The sequence below is a fragment of the Haliotis rubra genome, unplaced genomic scaffold, assembly GCF_003918875.1.
Source record: "Haliotis rubra isolate DU_JTF1 unplaced genomic scaffold, ASM391887v1 Scf106, whole genome shotgun sequence".
Lineage (NCBI taxonomy): Eukaryota > Metazoa > Mollusca > Gastropoda > Lepetellida > Haliotidae > Haliotis > Haliotis rubra.
The window spans coordinates 160,350-180,357 of NW_025764959.1; the positions used below are offsets into that span (position 1 = coordinate 160,350).

The window sequence follows — 20,008 nt, forward strand, 5'->3', positions numbered from 1 at the left end:
AAAATTGAAAATATTATAAAATTACAGAAATGTTTAAAGCACACATTCTCAAAAACATATATGTTAAATTTGTTGAAATTGTATGAAGTATAGTGTATGGCATCCAAACGGAATTATAGTCATAAAACATTAAAATATTTTGGAGTGGCCTAACAATAGAAAATATTTCAATAACAAAATTATCTGAAATAGTCATGAATACATGAAAGTTCTAAATGTCTTTCAAGAACTGAAATATTCATGTGTCTCTGAATACTGCCATAACAATATTCATCACCTACCATTTTATGTGCATTTGTTGTTGTTTTTAATGGAACTTGTTATACACTGATCTTCAACATGTTTGTGAAATGTGCGTCAGATGAATTTCAAGTGTGTGCGAAGAGAATAGGAGTGGAGGAAAAGAACTATTTAAGTATCTGCACGTGTATAATTGTTGTCATTCGTATTGTTCATCCACTGATATTTTGAGTTTATTTTTACTGTTTTTAAGTGAATAAAAGCTTCATGGAAAAGAAGGATATTATGTCTTCTCTTAGTTAAGAAAAAGGATAATGAGGAAAAAGATATTGTGCATATAATATTAACAGACTCTCTCATGATTTGTTTTTGTTTGTTGTTTGTTGTTTAACATCACATTCGGCAATATTCCAGCTATATGGCAGCGGTCTGTAAATAATTGAGTCTGGACTTAACCATCCAGTGATCAACAGCATGAGCATCGATCTACACAATTGGGATATGATGACATGTGTCAACCAAAGCCAGTGAGCCTGACCACGAGATCGTTAGTCGCCTCTTGCAACAAGCACGAGTTGCTGAAGACCAATTCTAACCCAGATCTTCACAGGTGGAAAGTAACATTCCACCATGAACTTGTAAAAGTATAACCAGAGTTACTCTTACATCTACAATACACACGGACAGACATCCTTTGTTGAAAATCTGTAGGCATTTTACATTCATAGCTTTAGTCATAATTGAAGATGAAATAACGTGCAAAACATAATATTGGGATATTGACAGTTGTTGTCTGTTGCAACTACTCATGTTAAAGTATTAGTATTGTGGACTAGTATTTTGTCCTTGGCCCATGAATCACAAAATAAGTTCGTTCATGAATCTATTTTATTCAAATATTTGATAATGATGCATTTACAGTTCAACAATACTTCAAGACAACTGTACAACAGTAGTATGTGGTCTAGTGTTAGATTAGGTATTATGATAGAGCAAATATGATTTAAATAATCAAATATGTTTGCCATGACATAAATGTTCTTTTAACAACCAAATCACTCCTTGTCTTAACAATGCTGTCTGTTACAGAAAATTCAATAGTCCTGCTTGAAATGTTAGAGTTATAATAAATGTGCCATTTTATGAAAAAACCCATCTATTCTTAGGCATAATATGACAACAACATAATGGGGGTTATGGGCGGAAATCTTTCCATGTACAATGTGAATCTCCTTTCCCCCCTCGCCCATTTAAAGTACTGAGGGGAACCCCCTACACGTGTACAAAATCAGTGACACCCCACCCACCCTACTTCATATGAATAAACTCGTATTCCTTCGTATAGTGCAAAGTCTAGTTATATGCTGAACTACACCCACTCCTAATTTTTAAGCATTTTGTAATATAAATTGCCCCCCTCCCCCGTTCATGTATTCAAAATTGATGACCCCCCTCCCCAGAACAAAATGGGTGGACACGCACAATTCAAAATCATCATCACCCCTCCCCCTCCCTTGCCATTATGTTGTAATCATCAAATAATTTTTCAATTAGAAACAAAATATGGACAACATAAGTCTGTTTACACCACAATCATCTGGATATTAAAAAATAGTATTCCGCACCCGCCTGACACAGGTGGAAGTTTCGACTGGTGGTTAGGATAAGCAGGGATATCTACAGCAATCTACGTCTTCTATTCTCCCTGGGATAAGAGAGCTTTGCGAACGGTTTGTCACTGCGAGGAGCTCGTCTAAGGGTGGGTAACTCTTTCTCTTACTCGTTCCTCCCCAATCGCGCTCTCCTGAAACGAAGGGCAAAAGTTTCTTTGACAACAAGACAACAAAGCTGTGATGGATATACCGTCAGCACCGAACAAGTTCTTTTCTTGACCCGACGTGTTGTGCAGAGTTCTTGAACTCTCCAAGATTAAATAAAGGTTAGAAATTGTTAATGAATTTCAGCGACCGAATGAATATATGTGGACATAAATTCTGCTAAATTGACAAACTTACGGAAGCACCTGAACACTGTCTGAAATTTCGTGAAAATTGATAAAGACATGTGATACGACATAGAAACTATGTATATACTTGTTTCAGTGGCATTTAGACTCTGATATGATGAACAGGAACGATTTTTTATGGATAGACAACTTCTATGTATGTGACGTTTCGGTGCAGAATGCTAACACCGTTATCAAGCGAGCAATTCAAGCATCTACACCGAAATATGCTCCTCTTGACTGGTTCGTGACCTCTTCTGTGCCACCCGTATGAGCAATTGATAGTATACGTATAGATTGATCAACAAAGATGAAATCCTTTTAACTCGATAATATTTCCATCTTCATTATTATGATAAAAAATGAAAACATTTTGAAGTTTAATCATCTACTAGTGGTAAAAAATGTTAGGGCGAAAAATATCAATGTGCTTCTTTATATTTTGTCTTATAATCCTGATAAGTTTATTGTCATATTTATATGCATTTTGAAACTTAATAGAAACAGACAGTCTGCTTATACTTATAGTGAATTTATAACATGGCTGTAATATCTAGACATTTTATAGATTGCCAACGTGAATCATATTTCACACTAATGCCAAAAGTGCGACCAAGTGTATGTTGTCTGATTCCTTACACATTAATTGCATGATGTTTGCCATTCTTTAGTTAGCCAAGAATGAGCAATCAATCAACGTATTGGCGGTTACTAGTAATCCTTTGAAGGAAGGACATTGTGCCAAATGGTAACCTTTGTCGGGTAATCTGTGTGGTGTTACCTCTGATTATACCTGTCATACATTCATTAACTGACCATCAAGTGAATGATGACAAATAACATGTAGGTTTATACCAACAAACACGGGTTAAAGCAAGGGAGTAGTAGTAATCGCTGTATTGCATGCAATTTTAATTGCCTGAAAAAAACCTTATGGGCCAACCATCCAGGCATTACAAAATCCGAAAAGTCTACATTGCTGGGATACTTTTTTACATTCAAACAAGAACTGCTGGGGATATTTTCAGATAATGGCATCTGATGGGCATCCACCCTTTCAAATGTCCCACTTTTTAGGTTGAAGAAATTCTGCCAAGGTGGACAGTAGCCCAGTCCCCGTGTCCGTCACGGTCGAGGGAGCAAGTAATGACCAAATAGTAGCTAGGTCCCGTAATTAGACTGTTGGCGAGAAACATTAATCGCTCTGGATTAATGCCCCTTTAAATATGGTTAGTCACATGGGTTCCAGATTGCAGACTCCCTTAAGAGCACCCCAACGGACCTTTTACAATCCCACTGTACTCATGACAAATTAGCTGAGGTGAAATAGAATATCATATTGCCAAGCAGAAAAAAATGTGTGTTCCTAGTGTGATTGGGTGTAATTACAAGATAGTGATTGGATGTTACTGCAAAGAAATTTTCAAAGATCACCTGAAGATAATTGTAAAGCATGGCTGAGTTTGATTGGATTTGCTGGCCTTGTTGTTTAACGCTGTATGTAGATTCCTGCTTGACTTCCCAATTTCTAAAATGCCACGAAAAGAAGCTTCTTCTTCTGGTTGTGGACTAATATTCCCTTTCTTTCAGGAAAAATGGTTTCAGTAAAAAAAAATTCTCATGTTTAGCCAAGTAACCAACAATTCTACATTTTCTGGTCTTGCTGATTTTTACTGTTTTGCAATGTGCACAGTGTTTGAAAATAAGCATAAATGTCAAGGGTTTTATTTAAACCTAATATTACAAGCTAAAAATGTTTAGGAGTCCATATAATAAAATGTTGCAGCAAACCCTCATAGACCCAAGGATACCCACTTAACTGGTTTAGTCATAAACTTTGTTATATCTAAGCAGGACAAAAAATAATCTGAAATGTTCAGTACTTGACCAAATAGTGATAACATGTATCAGGGGTTCAAAAATCCCATCGCCCGATGCCCTGAACCAGCGAGTTTTCATTTCAGGTGTTCAAATAATGGTATCTTACTTGTCCGTGGGCTACCAGATTATTTCTGCAATGCTTACAGTTTCAAACTGCAAATGTGGCACGATACGAGAACAGTGTTTCAAGTGTGCCACAAGTCAAGTCATGCATAAAGCCTGCTAAGGCCAGACCAATTTTATTTCTTGTTTTACGGATCAGCCGGTCGTATTTTTTCAAGAATAAGAAAAAAATAAAAATCAATTTTCCCCACTCAAAAAATAAAGTCCTAATGTTAATGTGATATTAGTGAAATACTCTTGAAATCAGTGTGAAACCTAAACTCACTCAACTTATTTTTAGTTGATATAAACAAGCCAAAAGAGTTAACATGGAAACTCATGTGGGTTTTTTGCTTTGACTGGTGATTTTTAAAACTTTTTCTTTCCCTCCTGCCTTTAGGTTTCCTGAGGAAACAAATCCGTAAAATAAGAAATAAAATTGGTCTGGCCTAAAGACGAATTCTACCATGACATCAGTAAACACTGGATTGTGATTGGTTAATTAAAGTCATTCAGAGGTATATAATCACGTTATACAGGTCTCTGTTTTCCGTGCGCAATCATACATGGTTTACGGTAATGCCGGTAATGCACTATTTTTGTCTGCCCACTAACATGGCGGACACCAAACAACCTACCGATGCATCGATAAATTACGGCGATTTTACTGTCGGAAATTACACATATGTCTTTAAAGATGGATTTAGCGATGACGGGCTCGACTCACTACTTGCTTAAATCACAGCAATAGGTGTTTATACATACAAAAGTACTTCGAAAGCATGGAAACAAATATTCAGTCGAACAAGATCAAAACATCGTCTGCTTTCCGAATAAAAATTCAGCAAAAACAAATATGTTTACGTTGATTCTATGTTATGTCAGAATAGATCCAGCAATAGACTGCTACATAATTTCCCGTGTTAAATTTATTATCAGCTTTCGTCAACGATATCGCCACTGGATATCGCCGGTAACGGAGGATGCATTAACATCGAACGCCGAAGAAATTTTAATGCCTTCCGTCGACATAAATAAACAGTTGGGTTATCAATTCAAACAAAATGATAATTTTGAAATTTGTACTGTTTCAAATTTAGCGGTAGTAAAACACAATTACAGTATCTGCAAACCGTTCTGTTTAGCCCAACATATTTTTTTCTAAAAGTATAATATCGTTGAAAAAGTTATTTAGCTTAGTCATGATCCCTCTTATCCACTACACTACTTGATCTAAAGTAGTCTATTAAAGTATAATTAATTACCTTACCGTGTTTATGCCAGAGGTACACCCTCATGTCCTGATCCATCCTTTCGGAAATATCACCACAAATCTGTCTCTTTGTCAACAGACTCGCTGAACATGCCAGCTAATCCGATTCAATTTGAATTCACTACACTTTGAAGCCACTAGGTCAGAAAACACTTTCCAAAGTGTAGAAAATAATATCCGTAGAGAATCGAATTTGAGCACAAAGTACACACATGAGTGTGTAAGAGTCATCACAGCTGTCGCGACGCAGGCGTAGAGGTGCGTGAAATCGTCAAGTTGACAGGGCTTAAAAATTCAACAGTATCTAAATTTGGTACAACACGGACACCTCGTTACAGCAAAAGCCTCCACTCTTAAATTTTGTACCAGTACCAGTAATTAGATATCAGCGACTATCTCAGTCATACAATCAGGTTTACCTTGCGCCAAACTGTCAGAGGCTCTCCTGTCATCTTTCCAAATTTGCACGTAAATGTAAACAATGACTTCGAGAAAAGGTCAAGGCCATGAGGTTGCTGCCATTATTCTGGTGGGGTAAGGGTCTACTGTGGAATTTTCAAATGTGAACCAAGCTTTTTATACTTATTTGATATATGTTTTCCAACTTATCAGTTAATGATTGGTGATTGATGCATTGAAAAAACAAAGCGTGATTTGTTATTACTGAATCTGGAGTTTGTTAGTCATTGACGCTTTGCCACCAATCACCCGTTTGGCGATGCCACTTGAGATTGGAATGCGAGGCCGCTTCACGTATTGACTCGTAACCAAAAAAAAGAGCTCCACCTGAAATTGTTCATCAAATTGTCATGGTAGAATGGAGATAAACCTACTGTGTTGGAAAATCAGAGGTATATAGCGAAATTATAATAGCTCTAAATTGTTCATTTTAAAACCTCACGCCACGCTGCGTTGGTTTTAAATGAAATTTAAGCTATTATAATTTCGCTATATACCTCTGATTTTCCCACACAGTAGGTTTATCTCCATTCTACCATGACAATTTGATGAACAATAACGAAATTATAATAGCTCTAAATTGTTCATTTAAAACCTCACGCTACGCGTTCGGTTTTAAATGAAATTTAGAGCTAATATAATTTCGTTATATACCTCAGATTTTCCCACACAGTAGGTTTATCTCCTAATTCTAGTAATCATTTTTGTATTGGTTTAAATTACTGTTCTACAATATGAAAGTCAGAAACTGTTCTATATAAAAAAAACTGACAACTATTACCTTTAAAGCAGAAATAAAAAGTCCAGTGAACATTAACATCAAATCCCTTTTTGATTTATTCTTTCCTAATAACATCATCACAATTATGTCATAAAAATCAGGGCAAGTGGAAAATTAGTCAGGGCAAGTAACTTTCTTAAAGTCACTTGCCCTTATGGCAAGTGGCGTTTAAATTTTTTTTTAACCCCTGCATGTATAAATAAGAACAGCCTTGAAAATTAATGAAATTCCACAAGCCTCTTGGATACCAATCATGTTAGACAAGCTCTGACCCAGGCTAGTTGGACAGTGCCTCTATCCTTGTGTCTTAGGTTGAAGGGTGTCTGATTTTACAAATTCATTTTTCATTGATGCCTTAAACAGTTTGTTTTTTTCCGAAATAGGAATATATAAATTATAATACTTCTTGACTCAAGCTTTTAGAACATTTAGAGGAAAATGTAGTGATTAATGGATTGTGGGCTGATGTGACTTTTCAGATGCCCAAGAAAGGTAAGGGAAAGGGGAAGGGGAAAGGAAAAGGCAAGGGAAAGAAAGGGCGTAGTCGTCTGAGCGAGACGGATGATGTGGTGATGAAGAAGCTCCTCAAGTGCTACGAGCGGAACTGTGCCCTCACAGACTCGCAGATGTGCCCCGGGATCAAGGCTGCAATCAAGGCGGCCATGGAGGGGGAAAAGCTGCTCACCAGGGTAAGTTGTTTTTCACATATTCAATGCCATATTCTAGCGTATTAGTGGGCTGTAAATAATTGAGTCTGAACAGACAATCATGCGATTGATATTATGAGCATTAATCCACTTGTTGCATCATTCTGGACTCATATCAGACTCATATTTTTTTGTGTACATTACTGATGTAATTAAGGATAAGATATATTAATGAATCTGTACTAGATTATGAATTTCTTTGCTACAATTAGAAACATCTTTGTATAGGTTGATAGGGATGTTGGAATCTACACCGAAATATATTTAAAAACATAATTATAGCATATAATATATACAGAAGTTGTTCATCTATGTATTTTACTCAAGCTTCTATTATCGACCCTGGGCGTGGTGTTTCTTCCCGAGAAACCTGTTTATTCACGAATGTCAAGTAACCACCACGCTGGTGATTTTACGGGACGCTTTAATCACCCCGCGCCGTGTTTGCACCCAATCGAGTTGGTTCCACGGTGATTGAATTAATTAGGGTCAAGCGCTTCAGTTAGTACCGCGGAGCGCACCCGTCTCGCGTACACGAGACGATAGGCTGTCTCACGTACACGTTACGTCTCTGGCTGATTATAAGAAAGTGTTTAGTTTAACTTTCATTGATGTTTGAAGTAGTTGTTGTTTACTTCTTCTTGGTCTGTCTCAACAAATTGTATAATTCATTGTATAGTTATAATAGGTGCCTCAATATGACCAACTGATGCAGATTTTACTGTTGTTCCGTAAGCTGATGTGGTTGTTGTTGTCAACAGTTCATCCTAGAGTCGATGCCGCTGGAACAAGACGGGGACCTGCCGGTGCTGCTAGAACCATTCCTGGCAACGATCAGACAGGAGCGTTACATCCTCATCAAAGACCTCCATATCTGGGATTACCCCTTGTCTTATGAGAATGTGGCCACACTGGTATGTGCACATTTAGAGGTTGTTATTGACTGTTGCTGAGAGACTTCCTGACAATATGGACACACTGATATATGTATGGTTTGATGCACTTTTAAAGGTTGTCATTGAGTGCTACGGAGAGACTTCCTGAAAATGTAGACACACTGATATATGTATAGTATGCTGCCCATTTAGAGGTTGTCAGTGAATGCTACTGAGAGACTTCCTGACAATGTAGACACACTTATATATGCATAGTAAGCTGCCCATTTAGAGGTTGTCATTGAATGCTACTGAAAGACTTCCTGACATGTAGACACACTGATATATGTATAGTATGCTGCCCATTTAGAGGTTGTCAGTGAATGCTACTGAGAGACTTCCTGACAATGTAGACACACTGATATATGTATAGTATGCTGCCCATTTAGAGGTTGTCATTGAATGCTACTGAGAGACTTCCTAACAATGTAGACACACTGATATATGTATAGTATGCTGCCCATTTAGAGGTTGTCAGTGAATGCTACTGAGAGACTTCCTGACAATGTAGACACACTTATATATGCATAGTAAGCTGCCCATTTAGAGGTTGTCATTGAATGCTACTGAAAGACTTCCTGACATGTAGACACACTGATATATGTATAGTATGCTGCCCATTTAGAGGTTGTCAGTGAATGCTACTGAGAGACTTCCTGACAATGTAGACACACTGATATATGTATAGTATGCTGCCCATTTAGAGGATGTCATTGAATGCTACTGAGAGACTTGCTAACAATGTAGACAAACTGATATGTGTATAGTATGCTGCCCATTTAGAGGTTGTCAGTGAATGCTACTGAGAGACTTCCTGACAATGTAGACACACTTATATATGCATAGTATGCTGCCCATTTAGAGGATGTCAGTGAATGCTACTGAGAGACTTGCTAACAATGTAGACACACTTATATATGCTAGTATGCTGCCCATTTAGAGATTGTCATTGAATGCTACTGAGAGACTTCCTGAAAATGTAGACACACTGATATATGCATAGTATGCTGCCCATTTAGAGGTTGTCAGTGAATGCTACTGAGAGACTTCCTGACAATGTAGGCACACTGATATATGTATAGTATGCTGCCCATTTAGAGGTTGTCATTGAGTGCTACTGATAGGCTTCCAGACAACATGGCCACACTGGCATGTTCATATTTGTTTAACTTTTAGAGGTTGTCATTGAGCGTTACTGGGAGCCTTCCAGATAAAATGGCCATCATTTATCTATGCACATTCTGCCACTGGTTGCCACTGAGTGCTGCTGTGATAATTCCAGACATGGCCACAATGGCATGTGCATATCATTTTAACTTTCAGAGGTTGTCATTGAGTGCTACTGAGAGACTTCCAGGAAACATTGCCAAACTGGCTTCTGCATAGGTTGCTGGACCTTAAGAGGTTGTCATTGAGTGCTGCCATTGGACTTCTCTGTGGTTGTATGGATGGGTGTGGTGTACTGATTAGGCCCTGTGGTTGTATGAATGGGTGTGGTGTACTGATTAGGCCCTGTGGTTGTATGAATGGGTGTGGTGTATTGATAAGGCCCTGTGGTGTGGTGTATTGATAAGGCCCTGTGGTTGCATGAATGGGTGTGGCGTATTGATTAGGCCCTGTGGTTGCATGAATGGGTGTGGTGTATTGATTAGGCCCTGTGGTTGTATGAATGGGTGTGGTGGTACTGATTAGGCCCTGTGGTTGCATGAATGGGTGTGGTGTATTGATTAGGCCCTGTGGTTGCATGAATGGGTGTGGTGTATTGATTAGGCCCTGTGGTTGTATGAATGGGTGTGGTGTATTGATTAGGCCCTGTGGTTGTATGAATGGGTGTGATGTATTGATTAGGCCCTGTGGTTGTATGAATGGGTGTGGTGTATTGATTAGGCCCTGTGGTTGTATGGATGGGTGTGGTGTATTGATTAGGCCCTGTGGTTGCATGAATGGGTGTGGTGTATTGATTAGGCCCTGTGGTTGTATGGATGATTAGGCCCTGTGGTTGTATGGATGGGTGTGGTGTACTGATTAGGCCCTGTGGTTGTATGAATGGGTGTGGTGTATTGATTAGGCCCTGTGGTTGCATGAATGGGTGTGGTGTATTGATTAGGCCCTGTGGTTGCATGAATGAGTGTGGTGTATTGATTAGGCCCTGTGGTTGTATGAATGGGTGTGGTGTACTGATTAGGCCCTGTGGTTGTATGAATGGGTGTGGTGTACTGATTAGGCCCTGTAGTTGTATGAATGGGTGTGGTGGTACTGATTAGGCCCTGTGGTGATGTGGGCATCTATGCAAGCTGTGATGATGATGTGTTTATGTTCCAGTCCCTGCTGATGGAGAAACCTGCATACCTTCTGAGACAGCTGGAGATGCGGGACTGTCTGCTGGAGGCCAACTCCATCAACAGATTTTCAAGGTAAGCCCCTAAATATGTTGTCTTACTCTACCTCACAAACCCCACTGAGCCATCAAAAGCAGTAACAACAACAACAACAACAACTTTGAATACCCTATGCTGTCACTGTACATAATGGGACATTGTATAAAATGTAAGTGTAATAATAATCTGTTTACGGTATATAGCTTCTTTGAGTGGCATTTTAGAAGTTGGGAAGTACAATATTGAACAAACTTTATGGATAACAACTTTTTATTTTCTGAGTGTGACAAGGGTACAAGAATCTGTATCGAAATGTCGCACTCACGAAATAAATGAATTGCTATTCAATATATTCATAAAGTTTGTTCAATATTGGGGGCAGTGGGGTAGCCTAGTGGTTAAAGCGTTGGCTCGTCACGCCGAAGACCCGGGTTTGAATCCCCACATGGGTACAACATGTGAAGCCCATTTCTGGTGTCCCCCGCCGTGATGTTGCTGGAATATTGCTAGAAGCGGCGTAAAGCCAAACTCAGTCAGTTCAATATTGTTTATACATGTATAGCATTGCAGGTTTATCAAAGGCAATTGCACATTATTGTTTATACTCCATTCAAATGATCAGTGGTACTTGTTGGTCCCTGCCTGGCGCTCGGCATTAATGGGTACAACAAGGACTGGTCGGCTCGGAGTCAGTATACTGTGTCTGAGTGGGGTATTCATGCTTCACTGCGGCATGGTATCTCAGTGAGCTAGCACTATAAAACCAGCTTCAGTCTGGGCTAGTACAAGCAGCTGCACATACACATACACACGCATGCACGTCGTCATATGAGCGAAATATTCTCAAGCACGACGTTAAACCCAATTTCACCTCGCCTCACCTCAAATGATCAGTGTACAGTTTATTTTCATTTTTAGCTCCTTGGGGAATATACCCGTGAAGCACTACAAGGATAAGTCACATTACAATCTTATTCCATATGGAACCCATTCACAACTTTACTTGCTAAAGGAGGCAACACATGTGGTACCAGTGCTTCACTGTTGGGCAGGACAGGAGCTCCAGAAACCATCATAAGAACCCTCGTCAGAAACTCTTACATCTTTCTTGCTTTTCAGAATCTTCCGGGCATGTGACACATTGACTATTCTGAATCTCGACTACAACGAGTTTGGTGACGAGGGTTGTCAGTATTTGTGTCGAGGTCTGGATGGGAACGTCACGATGTTGTCTCTCAGTCTGTGCTACTGTGACCTGGGGAAGGAGAGTGGCCGCTATCTTGGACATATCCTCTCCACGACAGCTGTAAGGTGGGTAAAATACATCATATTTCATTATTAAACCAGTCTTCGGTTGAACAGACTGACTGTGTACTCAGATTGTGAAGAGCAAACGTCTTCCCTACCCAGCAACAACACAAGTATACAGTCGGCATTGGAGTTTCTGCTTCACTTGTTGTGCTAGTGGCGTTCATTATCCCCTGCAACACGTGTTGCGGGGGGGTATTAAAATGGACTCTGTCCATGCGTGCGTGCGTCCGTCCGTCCGTCCGTACACATTTATCTTTTCCGGAGCATAACTCTAAAACCGTTCAATATTTCTTCACCAAACTTGGCACATACATGGATCTGGTGGTGTACTTGTGCCTTTTGGTAGTTTTGGAATTCTGAATAAAATATTTTTGGCATTTCCGTGGCAACAAGTTTGACTAAAACTGAAATTAGTGGTAGTGCTCTTTTCTGGAGCAGAACTCTAAAACCCGCTCAATGTTTCTTCACCAAACTTAGCACATACATAGATCTGGTGGTGTACTGGTGCCTTTTGGTAGTTTTGGAATTCTGAATAAAATATTTTTGGCGTTTCCATGGCAACAAGTTCGACTTAGACTGAAATTGGTGGTTGTGCTCTTTTCCGGAGCAGAACTCTAAAACCGTTCAATGTTTCTTCACCAAACTTGACACATAGATTGGTCTGGTGGTGTACTAGTGCCTTTTGGTAGTTTTGGAATTCTGAATAAAATATTGTTGGCATTTCCATGGCAACAAGTTTGACTTAGACTGAAATTTGTGATAGTGCTCCTTTCTGGAGCAGAACTTTAAAAACCTTTCAATACTCTCCTTCCACTTTTCTATATACACACCTAAATATTTGACATAATCATAACTCGTAGACATAATCATGAAGAGTATTTTGCCATTGCGGGGGATATTGATGACTTTGTCTTCTTGTTTAAGCTTTAAAATCAGTTTGTCAAAATTTTATTTGCTTTTGTTTGTTGTTAGTTTTAGGGTAATGTCATTCTCTTCCCACAGAGGTTACTTGTCATATCTTCCTACGACCCTCTGTTCTAATATGGCCCTTTCATGGTGCGAGTGTTCAGGATTCGTCATTGGTTGCAATCAGATTTAGTTGTGCAATCTGCGACGTTGTTTCAAAAGTGATCATTCGCAAGCCTCGGTAATTTCCGTATGCTTCGGGAAAAACTAGAACCTCTTCCCCTGCGTGATGCGCAAACGTTTCTTCTAGACAGAACTCAGTCATGTAATGGCGGATCAATGGCATCTCCATCGCCCCCGTTGACAACAGGCAAACTAGCCATTAAATGTCTTGTGTGTCACAGCAACACAATTCCCTGCTGATGAGGGACATTTGTGGCCCCACATTTGTTTGTATTAGTCAAGTCGGATCTAAGTCGACGTAACACGTGTTCTGATTGGATAAAAAGAAGGGAGATAATTCGTGTTGCGACTTTTTGCCGCTAGGGGATTTTACGAGAACCGGGAAATATGGCCGTATTAGAACAGAGGTTCGTAGGAAGATATGACAAGTAACCTCTGTGGGAAGAGAATGGGGTAATGTGTGTTGTTCCATGTTCATGTGACAAGTAAATTACGGGCTAGATGTGTGATCCGGCTTGGTGGCGTGTGTCAGCATACTTCAAGTTGGATGTCTTCAAGGCAGCTAGGTGTCTATAGCTGTCTATAGCTCACATTTATTTTGTTAGATGGTAGGTCGGGCTTTACCCCAGTTGTACTTGCAGGGGTGTCGGTGTCTCCTGCAGTGGTGTTTATGGAATATTGCTAAAATCATACGCACTCTCTCATTCACTTATAGGGAGATGTACCTAGACGGCAATAATCTGGAGTGTGAGGGGGTCACAGAACTCATCAAGCTGTGTGTGGACCAGGCGGAGGCGGAATCCTTCCAGAAGGCCGAGGCGGCTCGCATCAAGGAACAGGAGGAAGCACTGAAGGCAGAGATGGGTGAGACAGTGGTTATCTCCCTTAGAACTCTCCTTAATCAGAGCATTAATTGTATCGTGAGAATTATCAATTTGTGCCTCCCTGAAATCCAACAGTTTTGCTGATGAGGTGCAACACCATTCCCAAGAAAAGCATTCTTATCCAAAACAGCTTCATTATTTGTACTTTCATCTCTGCAACCTTCTTGCAACAGGTTTTTAATGATGGGTGAGACAGTGATTATCTCCCTTGGAACACTCCATAATTTTTCATTTTTTCATTCTGAGTTTTAGTGAGGTAAGTTTTACGCCGCACCCAGCAATATTCAGCTATATGGCGGCTTTTCATTCTGAAAATATGGACCTGAATTTTTGCTTCTGGGAAATCCTACAATATTACAGTGGAGAGTTTGAAGAGTCCCAAGAAGAGTGTAATTACTGCAGGCCACAACTTGATAATGCAATTATCTGTAACCTCTCAGCAACAGGTTTTTAACCAGTCACATGCCATCTTTGGTTGGCATACCCAGTGACTGATCACATGATCTCAGATAATACTCAGATTCCATCTCTTCCCGGTAGGTAGTAACTGTGTGTATTGTCTGCCACAGAGAAGGAGAACCGCTATGCCACACACAGTGAGCAGAGTGCAGGTGCTGAATCTGATGGCGCCAAGTCTCCCACGGGCAAGAAGAAGAAGAAAAAGGGTTAGTTTCGTAATCATATTCAGTTTTATATTTTGAGTATTGTATTTCTTAAGATAATTGTGTTGTCCCAAACTGCCTAGCAGGTGCCCCCTACAGTGAAATGGTTGGAATATTTTGGGAATATTGCTTAAAGTGGCGTACAACTCAGGTCATTCACCTGCAGCCATTCTTCATCACTCATTCATGGAATCATTCTTAAGCACTCCCTCACTCACATACTAAAGTATATTCATTCATTCCCACTCACTCAATCACTCACCCACTTACTGCCAGAAACTCACTCTCACTTACCCATTCCCACTCACTCACTCACTCACCCATTCCCACTCACCCATTCCCACTCACTCAATCACTCACCCACTTACTGCCAGAATCTCACTCTCACTTACCTATTTCCACTAACTCACTCACTCACCCATTCCCACTCACTCAATCACTCACCCACTTACTGCCAGAAACTCACTCACTCACTCACCCATTCCCACTCACTCACCCATTATCACTCACCCACTTACTGCCACCAACTCACTCACTCATTCACCCACCGACCTCACTAATTCTCTCTCATTTCCACTCACTTACTCAGTGCTTCAGCCAGGCAAGCGCCATTGCGGCATTCACTCTAAAAAATATGCAATGGCACTTTTTTTCAATGCTAGAGCACCCATTGGCGCAACATTTAATATAATCCACAGGTCTTCTATACCATGGTTACCATGAATGGCAAAAGTCTCAACTGCATTGGCCCACATTTTAGTAGTTAAGGTGCCAATTGGCAACACTCAAAAATATTCTGGCTGCAGCACTGCTTACTCTTGTTTTCTTTCTCCAACAGGCAAGAAAAAGAAGAAGTCGAAGGAGCCCCCTCCCCCTTCCCCGGTTGGGCCGTGGGTGTACAAGCTCCATGTTGCCGACAATGGCATCGACTCCATGGGGGACAGCAGGGAGGTAGCACCCATCATCTGCATGAGGCTCTTCAGAAAGTGAGTCAGAAATACTGTTTCAGTTTTGATAGAGATTTCCGTGACGTTCTATAACCCTGTGGAACTCAAGAAGGCAGCTTGTGGAAATGTTTGTTTGAAATGTATTTGTTCAGGTTGTTCAATTTCATGGTACAGAAAAAGAAACCCAATAAAACCCATAAAGTAAAGCTTTGGTGTTACTTCACTCTTACCTTGACAATGGTGTAAGAATCTACACTGAAACTATGCAGTGGACTTGAAATTGTCATCCTTAAAGTTGTATTCTTTTGTCATTGAAATACCAACTTCAAGAATGCTGATCAGACAATTAGATTCTACATTTTGCTCTGTTCCAGATTGTTGATGTGCTCTGACTGCCTGGAAGAGCTTGACCTCGAGGACAACCTGATCGGTGACCTTGGAGGTCGTGAGATCATGGAGGGACTGATGTACAGGAAAGAAGGTGATCTGTCACGTACAGGGGACTCACTGTAGACATGAACAATGTCATGCTGGTATCAAGCCTGGAGAGATGTTTAGCTTCACTGAGCACTGTAATTACGTCAGTGAAAAAGATATGAATTTGGTTGTAACTTTGGTCTAAGCTAATGCAGCTTGTTGCAAGGATCCACTGCCCCTTGTAATCCAGACCATTGTCCTGTCTCTCATGTATCAGTACTACAGTCCGTTTGAGTCAGAAACGGACCGATGAATTGCAAATTTTATCATTGTACAAAATTGCCACATAAATATAAATAGTACACATGTTTATCATTTACTAATACCCAACAGCTTTCCCATATTTGAAAATTGTCCGGACTCCACCAAAAAAGTTGTTTAAGAAACTATCATCATTGAAAACGCAAAAGTTGTTATCTGTCGCGGCGGGGTGATAAAATTTGCAATTCATCGGTCTGTTTCTGACTCAAACGGACTGTAGACACAAACTTCTGAATTACATCCGACACAACTTTCAGACCCACTCAGTCGTCATTATTTCAATGTGTTATTCCCCAGCAACCTGTGTTGGTAGGAAGAGGTGGCTCAGTGGTTCAGGTTGCCTGACACAGTGACTTGGTCGATCAAGGATGGTTGCTCACTATATTGATCATTGGATTTTCTGAGTTTTCATGAAACTGAAATATTAGTGAATGTGGCAATACACACACTGTTACATATGGTTTAAGTGAGTGAATTTAGTTTTACGCCACACTCAGCAATATTCCAGTCATATGGCGGCGATCTGTAAATAATCCAGACTGGACCAGACAATCCAGTGATGAACAGCATGAGCATCGATCTGCGCAATTGGGAACCGATGACATGTGCAACCAAACCAGCGAGCCTATCCACCCGATCCCGTTAGTCGCCTCTTACGACAAGCATGGGTTACTGAAGATCAATTCTAACCCGGACATTCACGGGTTATGGTTTAAGTAACCAGTGTACTTGACATGAGGATGCCTCATGGAGAACTAATTGTGTGACAAAGAGCCATCATGTGTTGATCAGATTCTGATTCACCAAAGGTTGTGTGACACTCCTTCATGATTTTATAGTAGATTGTAAATGAAGAGTTGTTGTTTTGTTTCCAGAGAAACTTGGTGGTGTTAAGATGAGAGCAACACACAGGATGAATTCTGATACGTTCAACACAATCATCAAACTCGGATCAGGACTCAAGAAGAAGAAAAAGGGAAAGAAAAAGGGCAAAAAGGTAACAAGATGGAAGTTTCCAGGAATTGTTCTATAAATCAGTTGCAAGAATGGTTACAATATGAAACTGATTGTGTTTCTTGTATTGTTTGGTTTTTTTCTTAAATAGATGCAGGATAATTGTTCATGCTTCCAGCCACATTTCGTCTTTCTGTCCATTTAATGAGTGTCTGTCCATTACAGAAGTCTTTGTCGTAGTTACGCTATCTAAAAACGAGAGGTTTGTCCAGACAGACGATGGGCGAGCTGGTGTTGATTGACAGCTGAATATGTCGAGGGCGTAGCCCGAGACACAATATTTAGCTGTCAATCAACACAGGCCCGCCCATCATCTATCTGGACAAACCTCGAGTGATTGGATAACGTAACTGCTTTGTACCATGCCCACATTGCGTGTTTTCAAAATCTGCGTGGGATGTTTGAAGTTGAAATCATTCTGTGTCACACAGCCGCGATGTCAAGTCACGTATAGACCTTACATGGTCACAAATAATTTACAATCGAAGACACATTTTTCTTGCAAGCTGCTGAGGTTATGGAAACTCAATCGTCTGTGTTAAATGGGTTGACTCAATTGTCAGATTCGAACACAGACGAAGGTGCAACGTTTCCTGAACTTTAAAACTATACACTTTACACAGGTCATGAAAAATTATGATGTAGACACGAGCTCTCGTTTTAGAATGAAGTAACTACTACAAGGTTTACATTCGATTGAGACTGTTTTATGTGTGGGAACAGTAAGCGTGGCTTGCTAACCTGTAGTGAGCCAATCAGATAGCCGCGGTCAAACGTTACTTCAAGCCGTGGTGTAACAATTAGATCAAAGGGACCGCCGAAAGGGCATGGTACAATATATGCATGTAGAATATGGAAGAACATGAGTACTTGACACTTTATTCAGGTGAATGGTGAAGAAGCAAGAAGTATCTCTGAAACACTGTGACAAAGAATAATAAAGAAGTTGATATCCATAAAATGTGTCATGTATTCAAGTAATATAAAGTGCATGTGCACAAACTATATAACAATCAGAAGTTAAGATTTGGTGACAATTGCTGCAGTTTAATCGGTTTAAACATCAAAATTGAAATTGTTTACATCAAGCTGCTTCAAGGTTGTCTCTGTCTTTTTTCAGAAAAAGAAGTAAAGCATCTCAAGTATTTCTCACAGCCTTGCCAAACCATTACTCCAGATCTTTAAGTACGAATGCGTTGCCATACAGTATTGAAGACAGCAGTGCCACAAGTCTACAGATTCTGTGATATCCTACAACAGCACCATACACACATGTCCAGTGTTTTTACGCTCTAGTTTAGAATAGCACTCGAGTGCCGTTTGATATCAAATATATCAACACGGGTTCATAAAAGTAAAAAAGTGTGAGGCAAAAGATACAAGGGTGAGGTTTATCATCCAGAATAGTTTTTACAACTTTACTCAGTTTGTAAACTGTATTAACCAGTGTTTTGAGTGGGAAGAGAACACCTAACCAGTGGTAGAGAGGCTAGTGATGTCACTTGATTGTAAATCAGGGGGGATCTGTGATGTCACAGTAATCTTAAAGCATTGTGATGTAATATCATTGTAGCAGGGTCTCAACCAACTGATATCTCTTTGGATTATAAATTATTTTGAAGTTATAGATGTCTGCAGACTGACCAGCTGCGGTTGTTGTCACACAAGAATTATGTGTGATATTGTTTATATACAATTAACACGAAGACACTGTCAGAGCCTAGTAGTTAAAGCGGTCGCTCGTCACGCTAAAGACCCGGGTTCAAGTCTCCACAAGATTACAATGTGTGAAGCCCATTTCTGGCCTCCCCTGCTGTGTGGTAAAAGCGGAGAAAAACTATCCTCACTCATTCTTTTAATGTCTTTTGGTATGATGTGCCCAGGGATTAAATACCTCTTGTCTGTCACTCCATGTCAATAGGGAAGCAACTCTGCACAGTAAACTGTGACATCTCAGACAACAGGTACACCTCTGCTCTAATGAAGGACAACCTTAGGCTGGTGAAACAAAGCCTCATTCTGCTCATCGTGTGTTCTCTGTAGACTGTGATGACATTAACCCTAGCTGCTATTGTACAATGCAACCTTAGCACTTACAACACTCGTAAGTCTATGTTAAGGTATGGGAGATTATTATGGCTAAGATCTCTTTGTACAAGGCACCCTGAGTTGAAAACTGCCATTTACTACATATGTGTGATGTTACTGTATTTAAGTAATCTTAACATGACCAGTTTGTGTTTCATTGATTAGAATGAATTCTGTCCATTTGAATGATTTCATGACATCATGACATCTGTCTCAATGCAAACAACAGGGTTTTACGTCTCATGATTCTCACATTTTGAGAAAAACTGTTTTTTCCCATTTTCTTGAAATATTGGGTATATTGTCATATAATGTATAGCGTTATACACATCATAAACCAACCTGATAAACTTACCTGAATAAACTATAGTGGAAGCTGTCTAAACTGGCACCCGTCGGGACTGAAGAAATAATCTGGTTTAGACAGCATGCAGGATTGTAGAACTGACACGGTTACCTACGACTAGAACTGAACCAGGAGGTACAATTTGACTTAAATGACTGAATCATACCT

General features: G+C 39.9%; 1 protein-coding gene across 1 annotated transcript; it reads left to right on the plus strand.

Moving 5' to 3' along the window:
- The first annotated feature begins 1,826 nt into the window (after positions 1–1,826).
- LOC124277330 lies at positions 1,827–19,658 on the plus strand. Its single transcript, XM_046712987.1, has 11 exons — positions 1,827–2,179; positions 7,221–7,430; positions 8,210–8,362; positions 10,706–10,797; positions 11,881–12,072; positions 13,877–14,025; positions 14,615–14,710; positions 15,546–15,693; positions 16,029–16,135; positions 17,268–17,389; positions 18,527–19,658. Exons 2-11 carry the CDS (start codon positions 7,221–7,223, stop codon positions 18,536–18,538), a joined length of 1,281 nt encoding a protein of 426 aa, XP_046568943.1. The 5' UTR covers positions 1,827–2,179; the 3' UTR covers positions 18,539–19,658.
- The last annotated feature ends 350 nt before the right edge of the window (positions 19,659–20,008 follow it).